General features: G+C 41.6%; 1 protein-coding gene across 13 annotated transcripts in view; it reads right to left on the bottom strand.

Annotated features, from left to right (window-relative positions):
• Positions 1-22,039, bottom strand: part of EPRS1 (glutamyl-prolyl-tRNA synthetase 1) — a 1,752,234-nt gene that overhangs the window by 1,527,130 nt on the left and 203,065 nt on the right. For all 13 annotated transcript variants that reach the window (XM_044061601.1, XM_044061548.1, XM_044061611.1 and 10 more), the window contains one exon: positions 12,292-12,448. In XM_044061601.1, coding sequence (XP_043917536.1) covers positions 12,292-12,448 — 157 coding nt within the window. The remainder of the gene's footprint in view (positions 1-12,291; positions 12,449-22,039) is intronic.

The raw sequence follows: 22,039 nt of genomic DNA on the forward strand, positions 1-22,039 counted from the left end.
TTGCCTCCTTTGCCCCTGCTGTTTGCCCTTCAACCACTCTGACCACTGCAAGGGCAGGAACTTCAAGGGGACTCACTAAAGACAGAATCCTGGTATACAACATTATTACGTAAAAAAACACCAAACAAGTGTTAAAACACACCAGACTACAAAGCTAGCGAAAAAGATGCTACCAATCGTGTATTAGTTTATTCACACTGAATAACACTCTGGCGCCTCGGCACAGCCTTCCTGGAGTTGCAAAATATGCCACACCATACATCCAGATATATATATATATATATATATATATATATATATATGACCTATTATTAGAAACAAATGAAGTGTTAACAAAAAAAAAAAAAGATTGTATAAAGAGACTTTATATATTTTAAATTTAATAAATTATCTCCAGCAAGTCTAAATAGTGAATGTAACTGGAGAGTGTTTCGTTAAAATGTATACATGACTATTTTAACTGATGGTTGATTAATTAGAGGATTGTTTGATTAAATGTATTTAAGTGAATATGTGTGTGTGTGTGTGTGTGTGTGTGTGTGTGTGTGTGTGTGTGTGTGTGTGTGTATATATATATATATATATATATATATATATATATATATATGGTGTGGCATATTTTTAACTCCAAGAAGGCTATGCCAAGGCGCCAGAGTGTTATTCAGTGTGAATAAACTATTTAATACAAGATCGGTGACATCTTTTTCGCTGGCTTTGTATACATTATTACCCTGTTCTGAAGTATTAGGCACATAAGTTGAAAAATTCCCATAGGTATCCTTAGTGTGTCATTCTTGCGAACATGGAGGAAGGGGATATGCCTTGTTGCTCACATAGTCCATTTTGTTCTCCTCTAATTTTTTTTTTTTTTTTTTTAACTTTCTCTCCTTTATCTGGGCAATCTCTTTATGAAGAGGTTGACCCAGGAATGCTGCAGTCTATAATGATCATAGTGAACAGTTTCATCCATTGCACTAACTTCACTCACAAGGGTGTCGATAAGCATGTTATGTTTGATAAAGACCTCCATTACTTCACAACCATGCCTACTGAACATACATAACTCTATATGGAGGGGTGTGTTGTTGACTAGTCCCCTGATATTTCCGGACTCGAAGACCCTTTGGTATTCTACATGTCTTAATGGACTCCAGCAGGCAGCTATTCTCCAGATGAAGTTTTCAAATTTTAATAACTTGAATAAATCAAATTTCTCACCTAATATGGTGCTCTCAAACTGGCATGTTCTCATTAGTCACTACTTCAGGTTTTTTAATAACCATTCACTAACGTCTAGAACAGTGATGTTAAGAGGCTCAGATTCCTGTTAATCGGGAGAACTGATGCATTTGTTAAGAGGCTCAGATTCCTGTTAATCGGGAGAACTGATGCATTTGTTGGATTAGTAGTGTCCCTAATTCTAGTTGACTGAAAATGGGGTATACTTCCATCGGGGCTATTCTCTGTGCAGAACAGGTAGTAGCCAGTTATTGAAAAGAAAAAAACTTTGCGAAAGATGTTGGACCAGAAGGGTAATGTTACCAACCGAACGTTGCAAATCTTCAAAAATGGTATCTCCAAAAAGCAGCTGTGAACTATCCTACCCTCCCACAGCCATGCCAGTAACATAAACAAAGTAAACCAATATCAAATAGCAGACTCAAACTAGAAGAAAATAAAAACATGGTCACAGAAAGCATCCAGTTCATGCCACTTAACTTCCAAAATAATTTTATTTCCACATAAGTGCTTTCCTCCTTTGATGCAGAAAACTTTAACCATGACAGCTAGTCATGATGCACATCAATCACAATGAACATCACTGGTAACCTGTGATAACAGGTATACAGCAGTGTATGGCAGCCCTTCTACTAAGCACTACTCTGTGCACAGCACCACCTGTGCAGAACAATTTGTTTCTCCAGATGTGAAGTCAACACAACAGTATGACAGGCCACTTAAAAAAAAAAAAAATATCAAGCAGCAGATTCTTCCCATTCTCAGGAACCACTGGCCTCTTCAGTGCAGTTAAACTGCCACAAGGTAAATTATAGGGCACCAAGACTTGGCGGATTCTGAAAGGAAGTGATGCTTTTCCAGTCTGTTTGAAAGACATAACTATAAAACTAGCCAAAATGAGTAACTGCTACATGATAACATACTCTGCTTTAGGTGAAAAAAAAGCATGGCAGACAAGGTGACAACACATGATGGCAGACTCCCAAGCTCACTTTACTGGGTGTTGTTATGCAGTATTTATTTTTTATTTATTTTTCTGATGAGCAAGTGGGTGAGCTGGTCCATGAACCCTTTTCTACTATAACCCAGGTACAAAAGGCCCAAAATGTTCAAGCAAAAGATTCAAACACTACATTTCAAACATTACACAAGTACACAGAATTAGGTTATACAACTTGTAAACAGCCCAAAATCTTCTGTTGTCCAGCAATTTGAAACCACAAAGCACAAACATGTCACTGCAGTAATGCCTCTACATAAAACCTTCTATTGGAGAGAAAGTACAGTTTTGTACCTACCATAAATGTAGATGTTAGAGTGTTCACACTGCTGCAGTCATCATACTTGGGTTATCCTGCCGTCAGGTGGTCCTGCAGTTGGCCAGAGTTCCAAAGTCTTGGTCCGGCGTCGGTTGATGTCGCTTCTTCCCTGACGTCAGTGCGCCAGGGGTATAAAAAGAGGCATCCAATGCCATTTTCTTCAGTTTTTCTTGCCCCAGATGTCAGGTGCCCCCAAGTAGGTAGGCAATACATATTGCTAATAAAACATATAAAAGGAATACCTTCAGTTACAAGCAAATACACCACAAAGGTTGTACATGATAGAAAGGTATAGAAAAGTTCAGCTAGGTCAGAGAGGATGGAGGGAGGGTAACCTGGACTGCAGCAGTGTGAACACTCGAACATCTACATTTATGGTAGGTACAAAACTGTACTATGTTCATCGTGTTACACTGCTGCAGTCATCACACTTGGGTTGAATCCCAAAGCTAAGGATGGGCGGTGGAACTAAACAGGGTTTGGAGAAGCTAGTAGGCCATGCAGAACTGCAGTGGCAAAGCCAGCTCTGGTTTTAGAGTATAGAGGTAAGTGATAGTGCTTGGTGAAGATGTGCACTGAACTCCACGTTGCAGCCTCCAAAATATCCTTGGTTGGTACCCCTCTGAGAAAGGCTGTTAATGTTGCTGTAGCCCTGGTGGAATGGGGCCTAATGTTACCAGGTACAGGTTTCCCATGGTGTGTGTAGCAGAAACGGATACAATTTCCTATCCATTTTGAAATGGTCTGTTTTGAGATAGCTTTTCCTTGTGTTCTTGCAGCATAGGATACAAAGAGCTGGTCAGATTTCCTGAAAGCCTTAGTTTTATCCAAGTAGTAATGTAGTTGCCTGTGAATGTCCAAAGAGAGTAGGAGCCTTTCCCCTTTGTTCTGGAGGTTTGGATAAAAGGTGGGCAAATGAATGGTTTGGTTTAGGGCCACACTGGATACCACCTTTGGCATAAAGGAAGGGTTAGTTTGTAAAGCGACTCTGTCTTGATGAAAAATGATGAAAGGCTCCACTGCCATTAGGGCCTGTAGCTCTGAGACTCTTTGTGCTGAAGTTATTGCTAGTAGCACGGCAGTTTTCCCTGATAGAAACTGTAAGTCAGCTGTAAAAGCCGGTTCAAAGGGCAGTAGTGTAAGTTTTTTCCAAAACAAAGTTGAGATCCCAAGTTGGTGTTGGTGCTCTCCGGGGCGGTCTTATGTTCTTAGCCCCTCTGAGGTCTTAGTAATGGATGTGAAAATATAGGAGGATCCATGTTGTATTGAGCTGAAACAGCTGAGGCTTGGATCTTAATAGATGAAAAGGAAAGTCCTTTGTGCAACATCTCAGTTAAATATTGTAGAATCTGAGGAATAGTTGTGACAAGGGGATTTTGGCCTTTAGCCTGGTTCTAGGTGCAAAATCTTTTCCATTTGTCCGAATAGGCTTTCCTGGTGCTGGGCCTCCTGGCCTCCAGAATAACATCCATAACAGCTTTAGAGAGAAGTGTTGACTGGTTGTTTAGGTAATTTGCCATGCAGCCAGATTTAAAGTCTTGAGCTGGCTGTGAAGAATCTGATTGTTTTGCTGAGTGAGCAGGTGATGAATTTGAGGTAAAATCCATGGTGGGTCTTGAGCCATGTTCCTTAGTATTGGATACCAGTGTTGGCGTGGCCAGTCTGGAGCAATGAGCATCATTTGTGGCCTCTCTAATCTGGCTTTCAGCAGCACCTTTGCCAGAAGAGGCAGTGGAGGAAAGGCATACACTGTTAATGTTTTCCAACTGAATGAGAGGGCGTCCACTTTCCAAGCTAGTGTGTGGCATGTCCTTGTGCAAAATTTCCGTAGTTGGTAGTTTTGGGGGGAGGCAAACAGATCTATGTCTGGGCTCCCCCATTTTTGAGTTATCATTGCGAATACTTGTGGATCTAGTTTCCACTCGTGAGGATCTATGATGTTTCTGCTTAGATTGTCTGCCAATGTGTTTTTCTTTCCTGGCAGGAATTGCGCTTGTAGTTGAACTTGGTAGGTCAGTGCTGTGTTCCACAAGGTCATTGCTTGCCTGCATAGGGGGTAGGAATGTGTGCCCCCTTGCTTGTTTATGTACCACATCACTGTGGTGTTGTCCGTCTTTATTAGGAGTTGTCCTGGATGTAAGAGGTCCTTGAAAGCTGTTAGGGCATTTTGTACAGCTAGCATCTCTTTTTGATTGATATGTAGATGCCTTTGATCTGCAGACCATTTGCCCTGAATACACTGTCCTGCCATGTGTGCTCCCCAGGCATAATCTGATGCATCTGTTGTTACAATTTGTCTGGCTGTGGGTAAGGTAAAAGGCTGACCTTTGTCGAGGCAACATACCTGAGCCCACCATAGAAACTCCTGCTGAAGGCAGGGAATGAGTGGTATTATTGTTTCCAAGCTGTGGCTGTGTTGAGTCCATACGCTTTTCAGGTACCATTGTAATTTCCTCATATGCAGTTTTGCACATGGTATTAGTAGTATGCAAGATGCCATGAATCCCAAGGCCTGCAGAATTTTTCTTGCTGAGAGTTGGGTCTTTGTTGCCATCATTTTGAAGTATTGAGTCAGTTGTCCTTGCTTGTCTGGCGTGAGATAAGCCATCTGGGCCATTGTATTTAAGCTGGCACCCAGGAATATTATGTCTTGTGAGGGCACTAGTTTTGACTTCTTTTCGTTTACTGTGTACCCTAGGCAACTTAGTTTTTTGACAAACGCCAGACGCTTTAAAAGAATGTCCTTGCTGTCTGCTTGAATAAGGCAGTCATCCAGGTATGGATATATTTGGATTCCTCTTTGTCTGCAGTATGCAATTACTGGTGCCAGTCATTTTGTGAAGACCCTGGGCGCAGTAGATAAGCCAAAGGGCAGTGCAGAGAATTGGTAATGGGTTGAACCTGCTATAAATCGGAGGTATCTTCTGCAATTTTGTCAGATAGTGACATGCAGGTATGCCTCCTTAAGGTCCAACGTTACTAGCCAAGCCTTCTTGCCCAGCATGGGAAGAAGTTGCTGTAGTGTTACCATCTTGAATTTGGGTACTTGCAGATATTCGTTTAGAATTGAGAGGTCCAGAATGGGTCTCCAGGCTTTGTCCTTTCAGGGAACTAGAAAGAGTCTTGAGTAAAATCCTTGTCCTTGCTCCTGTGTAGGAACCTGTTGAATGGCTCTCATGTCCATGAGAGCTGTAATTTGTTTTTGAGCCTCTGCCCATTGATTTGGTGGCAGGTTTGGCATTCCTTTTATCCTTGGTAAAGTGTGAAAGTGGAATCTGTATCCTTGAGATACAATATTTAGGACCCATTTGTCTTTTGTGATGATGTGCCAGTTGTCTGCAAAAAGTGCTAGTTTTCCTCCCAAGGGAGCGTCCAAGAGGGATTTGCTTAGCAGTCTGAGGGGTAAGTCATTGTGATTGTCCTCTGATAGTTTGAGACCTGTCTTCTCCTCCTTTCTGGGTCGTGGCACCCCATTGTCGAGGCTTGCAAGAGCCTTGTGACTGGCCTCTGCCCCTTGGGCATCTGTATTTGCCCCTCTGTGGTCTGTCAGAAACTGGAAAGGACCAGTTTTTGGTTGGCCAATTTCTGCTGAAACGAGGGGGTTGAACCTGTAAAAAATCCTTGACCGTCTGCATAGATTTTGCCTTATCCTCCATTTTATTTAAAACTTCTTCTGCTTTTACACCAAATAAAACATCCTGCTGTACAGGTGCATCCAATAACTTTGCTTTAAAATGATCAGGTAAAGTTTGTTCTTTTAACCAAGCATGCCTACATATGACAGACCCTGTCACTGCTGCTCTACAAGAAGCTTCCAATGAATCAAATCCACATTGCAAAGTATGTTTTCCCACTTGTTCAGCTGCATGCAACAAATCTTGCATTTCCTTGTAATCAGGCTGCTCTGTATGTGTGATCATTTTTTGTCTTAACTGAGACATCAAATATTGTTGATATTTCAGCATGTAAAACTGGCAATTTAGGGCCCCCATAGCTAGAGTAACTGAGGTATATACTTTCTTTCCCCCATCTGTCTAGTGCTCTAGAATCCCTTTCAGAGGGTACAGGATTTTAACTGAGGTATATACTTTCTTTCCCCCATCTGTCTAGTGCTCTAGAATCCCTTTCAGAGGGTACAGGATTTTTAGCAATAGAGGCCATAATCCCTTTGGGACCCTGGGAAATGGTTTCTGGGTCAGCAACAGGGCTTTTATATAGGAATCTGTGTGAGTCAGGGACTCTAATATCTGTCTGGTTTGGCTGGTGCAGGAGGTAGTGTGCCTGGGTTAAGGCTAGATTCTGAATAAAAATCATCCACAATGTCTAACACGGGTGGAATAGCAAGTGGTCTGTGCTGGGGTAGTAAAAGAATCTCTCGGAGCCTTTCCTTAGAATCAGAGTAATCCTAGCCTTCCCAGTGGAAATGTTCCCTCATGGTATGTACAGTTTCCCCAAAAAGAGTAGTCTTCTGGGTGGATGCTGAAGGAATAGACTCTTCAGCATCAGAGTCTTCATAAGGGGGAAAAGAGTATTCCTGTTCCTCAGAAGAATCTGAGGAAATTGAAACCTGGTCAGAGGAAGCGGAGTCCTCCTCCTGTCTAGGCCTTTTATAAGGAGGGGGATGGGAACCCCTGATTAGGGTAATTAAGTCTTCAGCCATCTTAAGCATCTGTTTCTTAGGCATGGGGCCTTGTACTGGAGACTGCTGTACAGTCTTCTTTGCTTTTAAAGGAGTTTTCGTCTTTGCATAGGATTTAATAGTGAGTGTAGTCGGTCTAAAGACACCTTCTGCAACTGAAGGCATTTCAACTGCACCGGAATCTCCTTCAGCCATGGAGTCGGAAGGGCCTAAAGGGAAAGGCTGTGGAGGCCTAGTAATCTCCGCTTGGGAATCGGAAGCCGCCTGGGGTTCTAAATCAGCGGTCGTCAGGGGCTGCGTAGGCGCCTCACTGAAAACCGGAGAACCGGCGACTGGCCCAGCAGAGGCCTCGGAGTCTGGTTTGGGTCTCGGCTGCCTGTCCTTATCTTTGCGTTTTTTATGCATTCCAGTCGTCGGTTGCTCCGACGGCATGGTATAATTAAATTTCCTACCAAAATAATGTCGGGCAAAATCAAACAGACGTTTAATAGTTCGTTTGTTAAACCTAGCACAAAACCGACAACCTGTGACGTCGTGGTCTGGGCCTAGGCAAAGAATACAATAAGAATGAAAGTCCTTATGAGGTATTTGCTTCCCACAAGAAATGCAATTGTTAACTTTTTCTGACAACGAACTGAGGCAAGAAAAGGTTCCCCAACGGGGTACTTAGCTTTATTGAAGACTTCAGTCTGAAATTCAATTTGAAAATCTCAGGAGTCGGCCGACCGGCACTTGCGAACTGCTTCTGCTTCGGGCACCACACGGCAAGAAAGTCGAATGCCTCTTTTATACCCCTGGCGCACTGACGTCAGAGAAGAAGCAACAGCAACTGACACCGGACCAAGACTTTGGAACTCTGGCCGACTGCGGGACCGCCTGACGGCAGGATAACCCAAGTGTGATGACTGCAGCAGTGTAACACGATGAACATCTTGGAGGTAGAAGATGAAAGAGAATTACGGCTTGAGAACTGGTGAGAGAGGAGAAAGTTATGAAAGAAGATAAGAGTTAGTGATTTAATGGAGTGGATATAGTCACTGACTGGAGCTGAAAGAGTACTGCTGCTGTTTTTTTTTTTTTTTTTTTTATTTGAACATTTATTAAATCATCATTAAAAACACATACCTTAACAAAAAAGGAAACAAATGCTAACATTTTTGCACTTACTTACATTATACATTGCATAGATTTTCTTTCTTTATAACGACCAAGTCCAATATTACATAATTTGCTCAGTTTCCTCCTTACATTAAACCTCACGCCTACTCAACATTATTCTGCATGTATTGCTCCCAAAGTTCTATTAATTTCTGTGTGGTTTACTCCTTTCCTTTATTAAACATCTTGCTTCCAGTTCTTTTCGCTCTTTTATAATATTCAAAACTTAAAATACAGTTGCTTAGACTGATTTCCATTACCTTGCAATTGCTTTTTTGGCAGCCATCAGAAAGTACAGCTACTGGTTTGATCACAAAGTCAAAGCCTGACTGATCAAAGTTAACAGTGGGCAAATCCTGCATTATTCTCACCCAGTCGTGGATTAATGCTATTATACACCATCATTTAAGAAAAAAATTTTTCTAAATATCATCACTGTATAAACAAACTTAGGTGGCTCCTCTGCTGGCATCCAAAAATCTTTGGACACTGAAGATATGTGCTGCGCACACAACAAACATGTACATGCCAACATCTGCACAGTATACTTCAGTGTCTGCTTTTCTTCTTAAGGCACCAAGGAATTCACTGATGTGCCTTCTGTGTAAAGTCTGTTATGTCATGTCTGTAGAGCTGCTTTTTCAGAGGATGCTACCGGCACAATGCCTCTATCCAAAGCTGTTATGGATGTCATTCTGGAGGCCAGAAGGCCTAGTACCAGGAAAGCCTATTCGGATAAATGGAAGAGATTCTGTGTCTGGAACCAGGCTCACAGCCTTGACCCTCTTGTCCCAAACATTCCTCAGATTCTACAATATTTAACTGAGATGCTAGACAAAGGTCTCTCTTTTTCATCCATCAAGATCCACGCCTCTGCCATCTCTGCTCATTACAACACGGATCCTCCAATTTTCTCTAATCCTTTGCTAAAACAGTACCCCAGAGGGGCTAAAAACATAAGACCGCCCCGTAGAGCACCTACTCCAACTTGGGACCTCAACTTTGTTTTGGAAAAATTAACTTTACCTCCCTTTGAGCCAGCTAACACAGCAGAATTAAAATATATTTCTTGGAAAACTGCTCTGCTCCTGGCAATAACATCAGCTCGAAGAGTTTCAGAATTACAGGCACTAATGGCAGTGGAACCTTTCCTCATTTTCCACCAGGACAGGGTGTCCCTAAGAACTAACCCTACGTTTATGCCAAAGGTGGTTTCAAGTGTGGCATTAAACCAAACCATTCACTTGCCAACTTTTTATCCAAAACCACAGAATAAAGGGGAGAGACTACTGCATTCTTTGGACATTCACAGGCAGTTACGCTTCTACTTGGACAAAACCAAAGCTTTCAGAAAATCTGAGCAATTACTGGTAGCATATGCTGCAGGAGCACAGGGAAAAGCCATTTCAAAGCAGACTATTTCAAAATGGATAGGACATTGCATACATTTCTGTTATGCACACCATGGGAAACCTATACCTAGCAGCATTAGATCTCACTCCACCAGCGTAACAGCCACTTCAACTGCCTACCTCAGAGGAGTGCCTACCAAGGACATTTTGGAAGCAGCAACATGGAGTTCTGTGCATACCTTTACCAAGCATTACCATCTACCTTTATACTCTAAATCCAGAGCTGGCTTCGCCACTACTGTGCTGCAGGGCCTTATAGCCACCCCCTAATGCCTTATAGATCCAGCCACCCTACCTCAGCTTTGGGAATTCTACCCAAGTGTAATGACTGCAGCAGTGTAACACGATGAACATAGTACAGTTTTGTACCTACCATAAATGTAGATGTTCGAGTGTAAACACTGCTGCAGTCCAGGTTACCCTCCCTCCTTCCCCTCTTACTTGCTGGTACGCACCTATATCTCCTACTCTTTACTACCTATGGGGAGTATTTGCTGGTAACTAAAAGTTGTTGTTTGCTTTTCCTATCTATGTTTTATTAGCAATTTGAATTGCCTACCCATTTGGGGGCACCTGACATCTGGGGCAAGAAAAACTGAAGAAAATGGCGTCGGCTGCATCTTATATACCCCTGTCGCACTGACGTCAGGGAGGAGGCGACAGCAACAGACGCCGGACCAGGACTTTGGAACTCAGGCCGACTGGGGAGCCGGCTGATGGCAGTGTAATGACTGCAGCAGTGTATACACTCAAACATCTACATTTATGGTAGGTACAAAACTGTACTATCTGGGGACCCAAGTAGATAGTAACCTCTCCTTTGATAATCACATTGCCAAAGTGGTTAGAAAACCCTTCTATGTGGCTCACCTAATCACAAAATGGTTTTAATCCAGATCGAAAGAGGTCATTGGGCCCCTCTATGCATCACTCATCAGACCCATCTTAGAGTACAATGCCCCATTTGGGATGTACCTTACAAGACACCTGCAACAACTGGAAAGACCTCAGAAGTACCTCACCAAGAGGATCACTGGCCTTAAGCAGGTGCCCTATGCAGCTCGACTGAAGAAACTCCAGCTGTACTCGGTTGCATACCGCCTACTCAGAGGTAATCTCTGCCTGACATACAAGGCCATACCCAACCCAGAATTGATGGACATGCTCCACTAAAGAAAAACATATTCCCTCGAGCCACACGCTTCAGGGATCTAAACCTCACCACAACAATAAATAGGACGTGCTGGAGGGAAAGATTCCTGTCCCAGAGACTTCCTATGCTCTGGAACAAGATTCCAATCTACATTAGGCAGAGCTCCTCGCTATCCCTCTTCAAGACAAACCTTGACGAGTGGATGGGAAAAGTTTAGGATCACTTCAATGGCTCTGCTGGACAGAGGCAAAGGGAACTAATCTAAGGGGGCTTTGAAAGCCAACACATTCCGGCTAGGCTTATAAATGCCTTTGGGCAGGTAGCCTAGTACTTACCTATGAACCTATAAACCTATGAACCAAGAACTTTGAGATTTTTTTTTTTCTTTTTTTACTGGTGTTGTCTCCACTTGGCAGCATGAAGAAAATGACTTGACCAGATTTTTTTCTTGTGGGGAATGCTCGACTTACAAGAAGCGCACTGACTGATTTTCAAATATTAAGTAGCATTTACAGCATAACAGGGTGCTTTTATCACTAAGCACTTTAGATAAAGGAAGAAAAAATTCAAACAAGCACACGTTAAGCAAAAGTTAGTAAAAAAATAGCTAGAAGCACACACTAAACATTACAACATACAGATAAAAACAAGATTAATATGCTAATAAATTACAATGTATAGGTAAAAAAATACAATAAGTCCATTCTGTTGTCGAGTAAAATGTACTTCCTCGAACTGAAAACTGTACTCCAACCCAGGATCTGCCTTGGGTCTGAAATTTGTCTTCTAAAATTCAGTTGCTTTCTATAACCTCAAAACCCATACAGAGAAGTATGAAAGGTCCTTCTCTAGGAAGGGAAACCTCTGCTATCCCTTTGAACAAATCATACAGTATCTTTAAATTTGATTTCTTTACCTTGGTTTTTTTTTTTTGTTTGTTTTTTTTGAAAAACAGAACCATTTCAACTTGGTTTCCTAAAATACACAAGGTTCTGGATGCCCCCACCTCAAAACCTGTACTATGATATGCCACTCTCTCCACAGGCACACAACTCCTTTCACACAGCACAAAGCCAAAATATCTGGGCAGCCTCACAAAAGAAAACTCAGTTCAAAGTCATCATCACAATAGTTAAGTTGCTGGATTTTTGCATTCTGCTCCTAAATATTTAACAGTGCAGGTAAACAGTGCAAAACATTAGCTGTTAAATCAGAAAACCACCAAGAGGACTCAAAACTTCATCACATCTTCTTCCACCTTCTGTCGTACTACACAAGTAAGGAGAAGAACAAGAAAGTACAGTGCAGTGCTTACCAAAGGAATAACTGACATTCAAGACATGGTTACCTGCACTGTTTCCACAAACCTACCTTTTAGTGCAGCCCAGACAAAGAAGTCAGCTAAGGATAAGCAGTTTCCAACGAGGTAAGTCCTCAAAGAAAGGCAGCAATCCAGTTCCTGTACTGCTGCACTGAAATGGGCGGGCTTTGATAGCCTTGCAGTACTGAACTCCAGCCAGTGGTCAACCTGAGAACAATGAACATTTGATGGTCAATTTTATAACTGAGGTGTAAGAAGGACTAGGTGTCAACATTATCCAGACAAAAATAAATAAAATAAGCACTTGCCCAACTAGATGTAGGTCACAGTTTCACACCAACAGCTCCAAGTACCAGAAACAGACACCTGCATGCAATAAACTGGGTTTCTGTATGAACGTGGGCAAGACTGCCATCCAGTTGACCCAGGGAAAAATTATCCATAACAGACTATGAAAATCACAACTAACAGACAGAAGATATCCAAGTAGAATGCAAAGGAAAAATAAAAAGTTTTTTTTATTAACCAAATGCCTAACAAAAAAGTAATGCAAAGGAAGAATAAAAAATAAAAATGCATTTCTCATACAAGAAAAAAAAACAGAAATGTGGCACATATAACTAAAAGCATGATACATTAATAAACACAATTATACCACATTATAAGACTGAAAAACATTTTTTAGACCTAAGCAAACTCATTCTTTTTAAAAAATCTTCTATAGCAGCAAATCTACGACACTAGTTAATGGTTTCACATAAGAACACAATTCCACCAATAAATCAACTCAGTGGTTTAAACATGACAAAGTGAAATGCATCTCTTCCCATTAATACTCTTCAAAAGAATTTTGTGCAAACCAAGGTGGAAACACAAACTTCCTCTAGGCTTCAGTCAGTGGATACAGTCATTTTCTTCCCCAAAGAATACAGACTCACAAGATCAGCAGCAGACCAGTATGCAAGCTTCTGCTCATGATATGTCCACTATACTGCAAATCCATGTCCTCACCAAAAACCATCAGGGAAGCAATGTGAGCACATGCATCACCCTGGGGAAAACATCTGATCATAAGTGATCTCAACCTCCGAACACTACTAACGTAATCAGATGCCTGGTACTAGGACAGTGCAATGACAAGAGCACCGCTAAAAGCTGAAGTCCAGACTTCCAACAAAGTATTCAGGAAATTCTTTTGGACCACTCATCCAGGCTACATTTTCCCAAACTCTCTCCAAGTCATTTATGACCAAGACCCCCCACTCCCCCCTATCACTTAAGACTTCAGACTTTGTCAAAAGTAAATGACTCTCATTGAACATACGTTGAAGTAAAATGGTAGTGTAAAACAATGGCTCCCCTTTACCTGTTCTGCTTACCCAATATGAAACCATTCACTTTGGTGCCATTTAGAGAAGGACTACGTTCACAACATAAGATACTAAGCCATGATCAGTATGAATGACAACTGGCTCATGACAATCTGGAACAGTCCACTGTAAATCCATAATTAAGACGGTCACATCCATGGGAAGCTTACAGAACTCCCAAGGCATTATAACAATATTCTACTCTCTTCAGTGGAGAACATGTAGCACTAACAGCACTAAACTTGAGTAACATGTGCTCCTATATATTTAGGCAATCAAGATCTCCAAAAGTCAAACCTGCCCTCATTAATCCATCATACTAACAGCATAAGCACATGCATTGCTTTTACACACAAACATCTGTAGACACTGCCAGCTCTCCTTAATGTGAACTCCCAAAACCTATTGCAATTTAATCAATGAAATATAAATCTCTCACTGTGTATGGAAATAGTAGTATACAACTTTAAGTATGCTAACGCCTTGCTACACAAAGTGGCATATCATACTGTATACCTTGTAGTAAAGTACAAGTAAACACTTCATGGAGGCCAGAAAAACATCCTCTGTAGTTATGTAATGTCCGGGACATTATAAAAAATCTCCAAAGATTAAATTATATGAGAAGTGAAGAAATTACACGAAGTCAAAATGCATGTGTTTTCAAGCATCTGTACTGTGCTACAAAGAGAATATTTTCAGTTAAAAAATGCTCCATCAGTGACCATCAGTAAGGAAATTAGCAGAAACACAAAATATGTGGAACCAGGAAATCAATCGAGTGCTCAATGCAAGTAGAGCATCTGGGTGGTCTGTAAAGGTACAGTACGACACTGCATTACTAGACAAACCTTAAAGGTATCCAATACTTCTGCCATTCTAAAACAGGAGAAATAAAAGTTGCAGTTACTGACATTTGCTTAGGTTACTGAGCAAAAGAACCAAGCCAAAGACTGTGAACTTGATGAATTGCGTGATTCGTTAACAGACAATGCCGTCACGTAAAAATGATCATACAAGGGACAAGCTATCAAAATCAAACCTGACAATATCAAAAGCTCTGGATGCATGCATATTAAGTTAAATTCTAAATAACACAATTGCATCAATTAAATGTGGGGAAAGTATTTAAGATGAAATCATCCAAATCAAAAAGTAAAAACAAGAAATATCAAGAATACATTCTAATGATAATGGCAATTAGTAAGGCAGTCATTAAATGCACAGGTTGTGTGGTACAGATGAAATTCAAGCCTTGTGTAATACGCAAATACAACATCTGCAGTCTGTGTGCTGAAATTACAGTACGATTACATGCAGTAAAATGTTCAGTATTCTATAGATGCATGTGAGCTTAAAAACTGTAATTACTCTATAATGTAGATAACATGGTGATCACCTGTTAAGTTGTATATTGCCCAAGTGTTGTGTACTCACCATAACAATGCATCTGTGTTGTCCATTTTCATCTTTTCTCAACTGAACTGGTCTCAGATCAGACCTTGGATCCAGCTTTGGCTACTTCAATAGACTTTATATCTGTAGCTCAAGTTCCTCCACCTACCCATAATCATCTCCTAAACCTGGATTACTTCAGATCAAGTTTGCCACCTAGTCAGCTTATCTTGCACCAAAACAAGGTAGCAGTGAAAGCACAGTCCAAATTAAATCACATTCTAGTTAGAATAGACAGAAAGAGCATGACTGGAGCTCATTCAGCAAGGCAGACAGGAATCACTCCTCAGGACAAACTACAAGCCCAAGTGAAAACATTTCCAAAGCTAGAAGGCAGATGAGTGCGGGAGGCTGAGAAAGAATAAAAACAAAACAAACAAGTGCATCATTACAGTGAGTACACAGGTTCTGTATATGATGTTGCTTTTTTCATCCATTCCTCAACCGTTGGGACAGTCACCAGCTACAGAAAACCCAGGAAGGTCCTCAAGGAAGAATATTCCAGAGCACAGCAGAGCCAAATGCTGCTCTATCCCTAGATAAGATGTCCATTTTTTGTAGTAAAGAGCAATAAAGGTATGAGCACTGGACCAAGTGGCAGTTGCACAATTGTCATCCAAGGAAGCCCTGGACCAGAAAGCAGAGGAAGTAGCCACAGATCTGGTGGAATGAGCCTTAGGAGGTTGGTTTAGGTAAAGTCAACCCTTTATTCTTATAAACAAATGAAATGCAGTCAGTGAGCCATCTGGCTAATGTTACTTGTGATGCTGCCTTGCCCTAACTGGCCCTGGGAAAAGTTGAAAACAAAACAACTGATCTGATTCCTGAAATCTTTAGTTCTATGGAGAAGCTGTCTGTGAACATCCAACAGGTGCAGCATGTATACTCCCTTGCTGGAAAACTTGGAAAGAAAGCAAATGGACTGGTTGGTTGATAGTCTCCGATGCCACCTCAGGGAGGAAAGAATGATTAGTCTGAAGAGACACTATCCTTATTACAAAACAGAAATAGCGCCTGGGTAGAGCGTGCCTGGAGTTGTGACACTCATCTAGCCGATGTAACTGCAACCAGAAAAACTGTTTTCCAAGACAAAAACTAAGTCCTCCTTGGTAGACGGTTCAAAGGAGACTGTGTCAAGGTCTGAAGAAGTAATGTTACAATCTAAGGGGAGGGTAGGATCCTTAATAGGTGGTCGAAGTGAAAAGGTACCTTTGGGAAATGTTTTACATAATTTCAGTAATGCCAAGGAAGAATGGTTTCTGCCCAAGTGAAAAATAGAAATGGCAGCAAGCTGGGCCTTAACTGTAGGATAACTAACTCCACTACTGAAAATGAAGACAAGAAAATCAAGGATAGCTGGAATAGCTGCTGAAAAATGGTCCTGTTGTTTTTGGAAAGCCCAAATCTTTTTCATTTGCTCTTCCAAATCTTCCTAGTATAATCTTTCTGGGAGGATGTTAGAGATATGATGCACTGGGCAAGAAAGCCTGATCTGTCTAGTCATTACTGGAAGTGAAGAAACTATGTGGTCAACTTGAGGGTCCGAATATCCAGGTGAGGTATCCCGGACAGCTGAGATAGAAGGCCCTGAGAAAAATCCAATACCCAGGGAGGGTCTAACAGATAAGTCTACAGGAAGGAAAAGCACACTTGTCAAGGCCAGAATGGAGTTATGAGGATTACTCTGCTCTTCTGCTGAGATGCTTTCTGAAGAAACATGAGAATGAAGTGGGGGGGGGGGTAGAGGAGATCAGAGGGCCAATCGTGAATCAGACAGTCTCCCTGAACTACCTCGATGGAGGGATAAGGACGAAGTATCTGCTACACTTGGAACTGTAAAGAGAAGTGAAGAGGTTGCAGCAAGTTTGGCCCCATTGGCAAAAAATTCTTTCTGCCACCAATGGGTTGAGAGATCGCTCACGAAGGAGTAAGATGTACCTGTTCAGTTTGTCCGTTAGCACACTGGATGTCCCGGAATATGCACTGCAAACAGAAAGCATCCAGAAGAGCTCACCCACTGCCACACACTCAATGCTTCTCAACATAAGTGATAGGATCGGGTTCTCCCAGTTTGCTGACGTACCAGACCATGGATATGTTGCCCATCTGAACTGCAACCATTCCTGGAGACTGAAAATCTTGAAACAACTGCAACACTAATAAGACTGCTCATATTTCCAGGACATTGATGGAAAGACTATCCTCCAACTGAGATAAAGTTCCTTGAATCGTCCTTCTCAAGTAATGCCCCCCCCCCCCAACATTAGTTGGGAGGCATCTATAGTCATTGTGGCCTTGGTTACAGAATGGATAAAAGGGCAGCCCCAAGAAACTTCTGCAAGGATCCACCAGGCTACAAGTTTTCATTAAATCCGTGCAATCCAAGTCATCACAGTCAAGGGGTGTAAGACTAGCCAAGCTAGAGGGGTGAGGAAGAGAGAGAATGTGTGATGTTCGACTCTGAAGTGTTTAGTCTGTGGTAAGCGTGCACACTGTGCCACCGTATCCAGATGAGCACCAATGAATTCCAGGATCTGACTGGGGGAACAGATGAGACTGTGTAGTTCACTGATAGACAGCTGAAGACACAGTTGGAGATAGTAGTCCCTGGCTTAAATTAACAGAGGATTAATAGCAGCAGCAGAGAGAAGCCAGTCGTTGAGATATGAAAACACCCATAATCCTAGCAGTCTCACATGAACTGCAAACACTGCCATGCATTTGGTGAACACCACAAGGGCTGTGGTGAGACCAAAGGGCAGGGACCAGAAAAGACAGTGAATGGCTCCCAGACTGAAGCGTAGATATCTCCTGAAGTGCCTGCCTATTTTGATGTGATAGCATGAATCCTGAAAAGCTACTGATTAGATATTGAGCATATCTAATCATCCTTGCGCAACAGTGTGAGAATGAATGGGGCCATAACCATTCAGAACTTCAAGTGTTTGGCAAATTGATTCAAATTACTGAGATCCAAAATTGGTTTTTGGTCCCCATCTTTCTTTGGGGCCAAAAAGAATCTCAAGTAAGTTTTGAACTCTTATTTGTCTGGAGGGACTATCTAGATGACATTTTGCCAGCAGTATTTCTATTTCTATGGCTGCCACTCGCCTCTGACTGTGTGTAAAATTGGGCCAATTAGGAGGCTGAAGGGAAAATGGAATATAATACCCTCTGGATATTATACTCTGCATCCAGTTTTCTTTGGCGATGGCTGTCCAGGCTTCTGGGTTGAGGGAAAAGACCCACTCCCCAATTACCTCAACACTGCAGCAATTGTGCAACCTTTCAGGAGTACCGAAAGGGCTGGTCAGAGAATGGACCTCTGAAGACCTGGTGTTACGGGCCTCCTCTACCACAGGAGTGACATCCACCATTAAAGTACCCCCCCCCCCAATGCAGGGGGATCTGTCGCTGTATGGCAGGTGATGTCTTCCTATCCTGTTCGCTCCTGGAGTTTTTCACCTTATAGCTAAACAAGGTGGATCTATCAAAGGGAACATTGATCAATATCATCTTGAAAGGCTCTGCAAAATCAGAAATGTGCAACCAGGCTTGCCTTTTTTGGCAATTCCTGAACCTGTAACTCTCCAAGCTCCTTCTGAGGCATGAGGGATCAGCTTCACGGAGGCGTACAATAAGTACTGAAAGGTGGCTAGTTACGAATAAACAGCCTACTTGTCCTTCCCAGACATGGAGCCCAAGAGGGCACTGGAAAACTCTGATCAAGTCTCTCTGAAATCGCATAACACGTACGAAGTAGTTCAGTGACCTGAGGGAAAGGTCGCTGATGTATAAACACGCTTCCAAAATCTGTCCAACACCCTAGACTCTCTGTTTGGGGGGTGGACAGAAGAGACTGTTTAGTAAGTTCTTTCTAAGCGGCAGCTCCTACCACCATAGCATCCACAGAGGAATCCTTGCTCCAATGACCCTGAACCTTTGGTACAACAACATACTTATCTGGTCACTTGGGGATAGGCTCTGTGATATCCAAATCTTTTCCAGCCTGGCAGAAAATTAGGTCTACCATCTCATCCATCAGGAATACTACCCAGAACGTAGCTGTGCCGGCTTCAAAAGCCCCAAGAAACATGACTCCTCGGAGGGGGGAGGTCGAATGAGCAATCTCCCTTTTTGTCTCAAAAGTTTGAGGATTTTGCCGAAAGAGACAAAGGGGTGATCTGGGGGACCCCTCCCCTTTCATCAACGTCAGTGTTACTGTCAAACACTCCTGTGAGGAATCTTAAGTGCCTCCTTTTACAAGTCTGCTTCTGAGGGGACTCTCCAGGGAGGATGCTTCGGATAGGACTCAGAAGTGCAAGGAGAGTCCTGGATCAAGACTGTCTCTAGATTTGACCTGGATGGCTGTATGATGGAGCAGGATGAAATGACTCCGCAACCAAAGTAGACAGTTGTGGAGGGGATGGACCCAAGGAGGGGCAAGGGAAGGATGTCTTGTCCACAGAGGTGGAAAATACTATCTCCATTACAAAAACTTAAAGCTGGTAAAAATGAAACAAAAGCCGTTTAATGAAAGGAAAACAGCATTAATCAGTAAGAGCTTTCGTCAAGATACAGACTTCATCAGACTGAATAATGCTCATGACGTACACAATATTTAAATACCTGAACAACCAATCACATCATTGAAAAATCACATGACAAAAAAGATTTTTTTTTTTTTACACTTTAACCCCTTTCTTTTTAAATAGGCAACAAAATCCTCTCTGTTAAGGCCGGGTGGAAAGCAGGCATTCAGTTTCACCTGCCACAAATACTCTCTCCAACACAGCTCTTTTTCTTCATCATCAAAACATTTTTCATAATTCACAACTCCTAATACTAAAAATTTAAGTAGCACCAAGCATGAACTTACTTTATAATGTGTACCGAAAGCATTTTTGACATCACCTAATTCCACTGCATATTTGTGTTGATAAATAAATTTGTAAAGCCCCCTACTGGTGCGACTTACATAAAGAGGGACATGACTGATACACAACTAAATATACCACATACCTGCTTTTGAAAGTAAAATTCCCATTGATTTTACTCTAAAACCATTAACCTTCACCTCATTCGATTCAGTAAATAAATACTCACAGAAATTGCAGTACAAACATTATCACACCAAATTTACTTTTGTTCTTAACTACAGTTGGTTTACTGAGCTTGGCTTGAAAAATGTTTTTGAAACATTTACCTATTTTTTAAACAAATAACAGTCTGTCTCCCACCTTATCTCGAAGTTCAGGGCAATCTTCTATCACTTTCCAATTACTTTTTATAATGTTCTTATTTACTGAAGCATCTACACTATTACTTACTTCCACAGAAGTTTTAAAATTCCAGTCTCTGTTCATCTTAATACTACTAGAGATTACCTTATGCTGTCTTAACTCATCGACAGCAGAAAAGGAATCCCTAATTAATTCCTCTGGGTAGCCTCTATTAAGAAATGTATTACGACGACTCATACTTTCAGCATAAAAATTGTGTCCCTCTCTGTCAACCTATTAACACTTGTTAACTGCCCCTACTATATTCTCTACCTTTTTTTGAATGCATACTACTGTAATGCAAATAGTTGTTCTGTATTGCTTTCTTTCTTGTACAATTTAGTCAATAACTTTCCTTCATCTTTCATTACTGTCATATCTAAATAATTAATATTGACGCTACTAAACTTCCCAGTGAAATGTAGGAAGGAATTAACACAGTTTATACAATCAAAGAATTCCTTCAGACTTTTCACAGCATGAAAGCAAGGCATGGCTTTGTGCAAGTTCAGGAATACACAGTGATAGCATTAGCAACATCAAGATATTGTACACAACCACTCACCATCACGCCATTATTTACAGACTTAAAATTTGGAACTATGATATCAAACAATTACACCTGAGGCTATGCCCAAGATGTATGCTCTAAGAAAAGTACCAGCATCTCTCAGGATCAGAGCTCATCATAAACTACAGCGCATGGAAAGTTTAGGTGTTGTTAAGAAGCAAGCAGACCCAAAAGAGTGGGAGAATGGTATGGCTGCCATTGCAAACAAAAACAAGACTTAAATCTCAGTCAATCCACAACAGCTGAACAAAGCTAAGCAGAATTTCTTTGTAGCATATTATCAGCAGGTCTTCACAGAGCAGGTGCTGGAAGGGCAAGAGAGGTAAATCATATAGGCAGTGAGCTGTGGTGTGTTTACAATGGGTTATCAGCATCCCCCATGTCTTGATTTAATAAATATATAAGAAAAGGGAGCATAACATACAGATTTCACCTGATCATCCAAAACAGAAGGGTGCACCAATGCCTTCTGGGCCACAGGGTGCTCTTAACAGCACCCTTGGCCCATCCTCCTTTACTTTTTCTATCATCTGGGGGAGAAATGGGATAACAGGGAATGATTTCAGAAAGAGACCTGTTCATTTCAGAAATGGATCCACTGCCCTAGCTTCATGTGGTGCTCCAGAACAGAACTTAGAGTTATTCACTGCTCAGATAAGCAAACAGCCCTATTTCTGGGGCATTCCACCTATGAACAAAAGGAGGAAAAAACATGCCTATGTGACACCTATTCACAAACACCTGCAGCTTCTTGAATTAAGGCCATACCATAAAGGACTCTTGACACAAGTGCGCAGTGGTAGCGTTGTCACCTCACAGCAAAAGATTTTCTGGTTTGATTCTCGGCTGGGGTGCCTTCTGTGTGGAGTCTACATATCCTCCCTGCATTCGTGTGGGTTTCCTCTGGGTGCTCCGGATTCCCCCCATGTCACAAAGACATGTAAATGGAGTGTTTCTCACCGGGCTTCCACTGAAAATTGTCTTTGCTCCATGTCGGACTTTCCCAGTAAACAAATGTTAAATAAATACATAAATAAAAATAAACAAACAAGCACCACAGTAAAAAAGGCAGACATATTGACAACTTCCAAAAGAGGAGCAAGAAGTGCTAAAAGAAATT

The sequence above is a fragment of the Protopterus annectens genome, chromosome 1.part0, assembly GCF_019279795.1.
Source record: "Protopterus annectens isolate FY-2018-M chromosome 1.part0, PAN1.0, whole genome shotgun sequence".
NCBI classification, from domain to species: Eukaryota; Metazoa; Chordata; order Ceratodontiformes; family Protopteridae; genus Protopterus; species Protopterus annectens.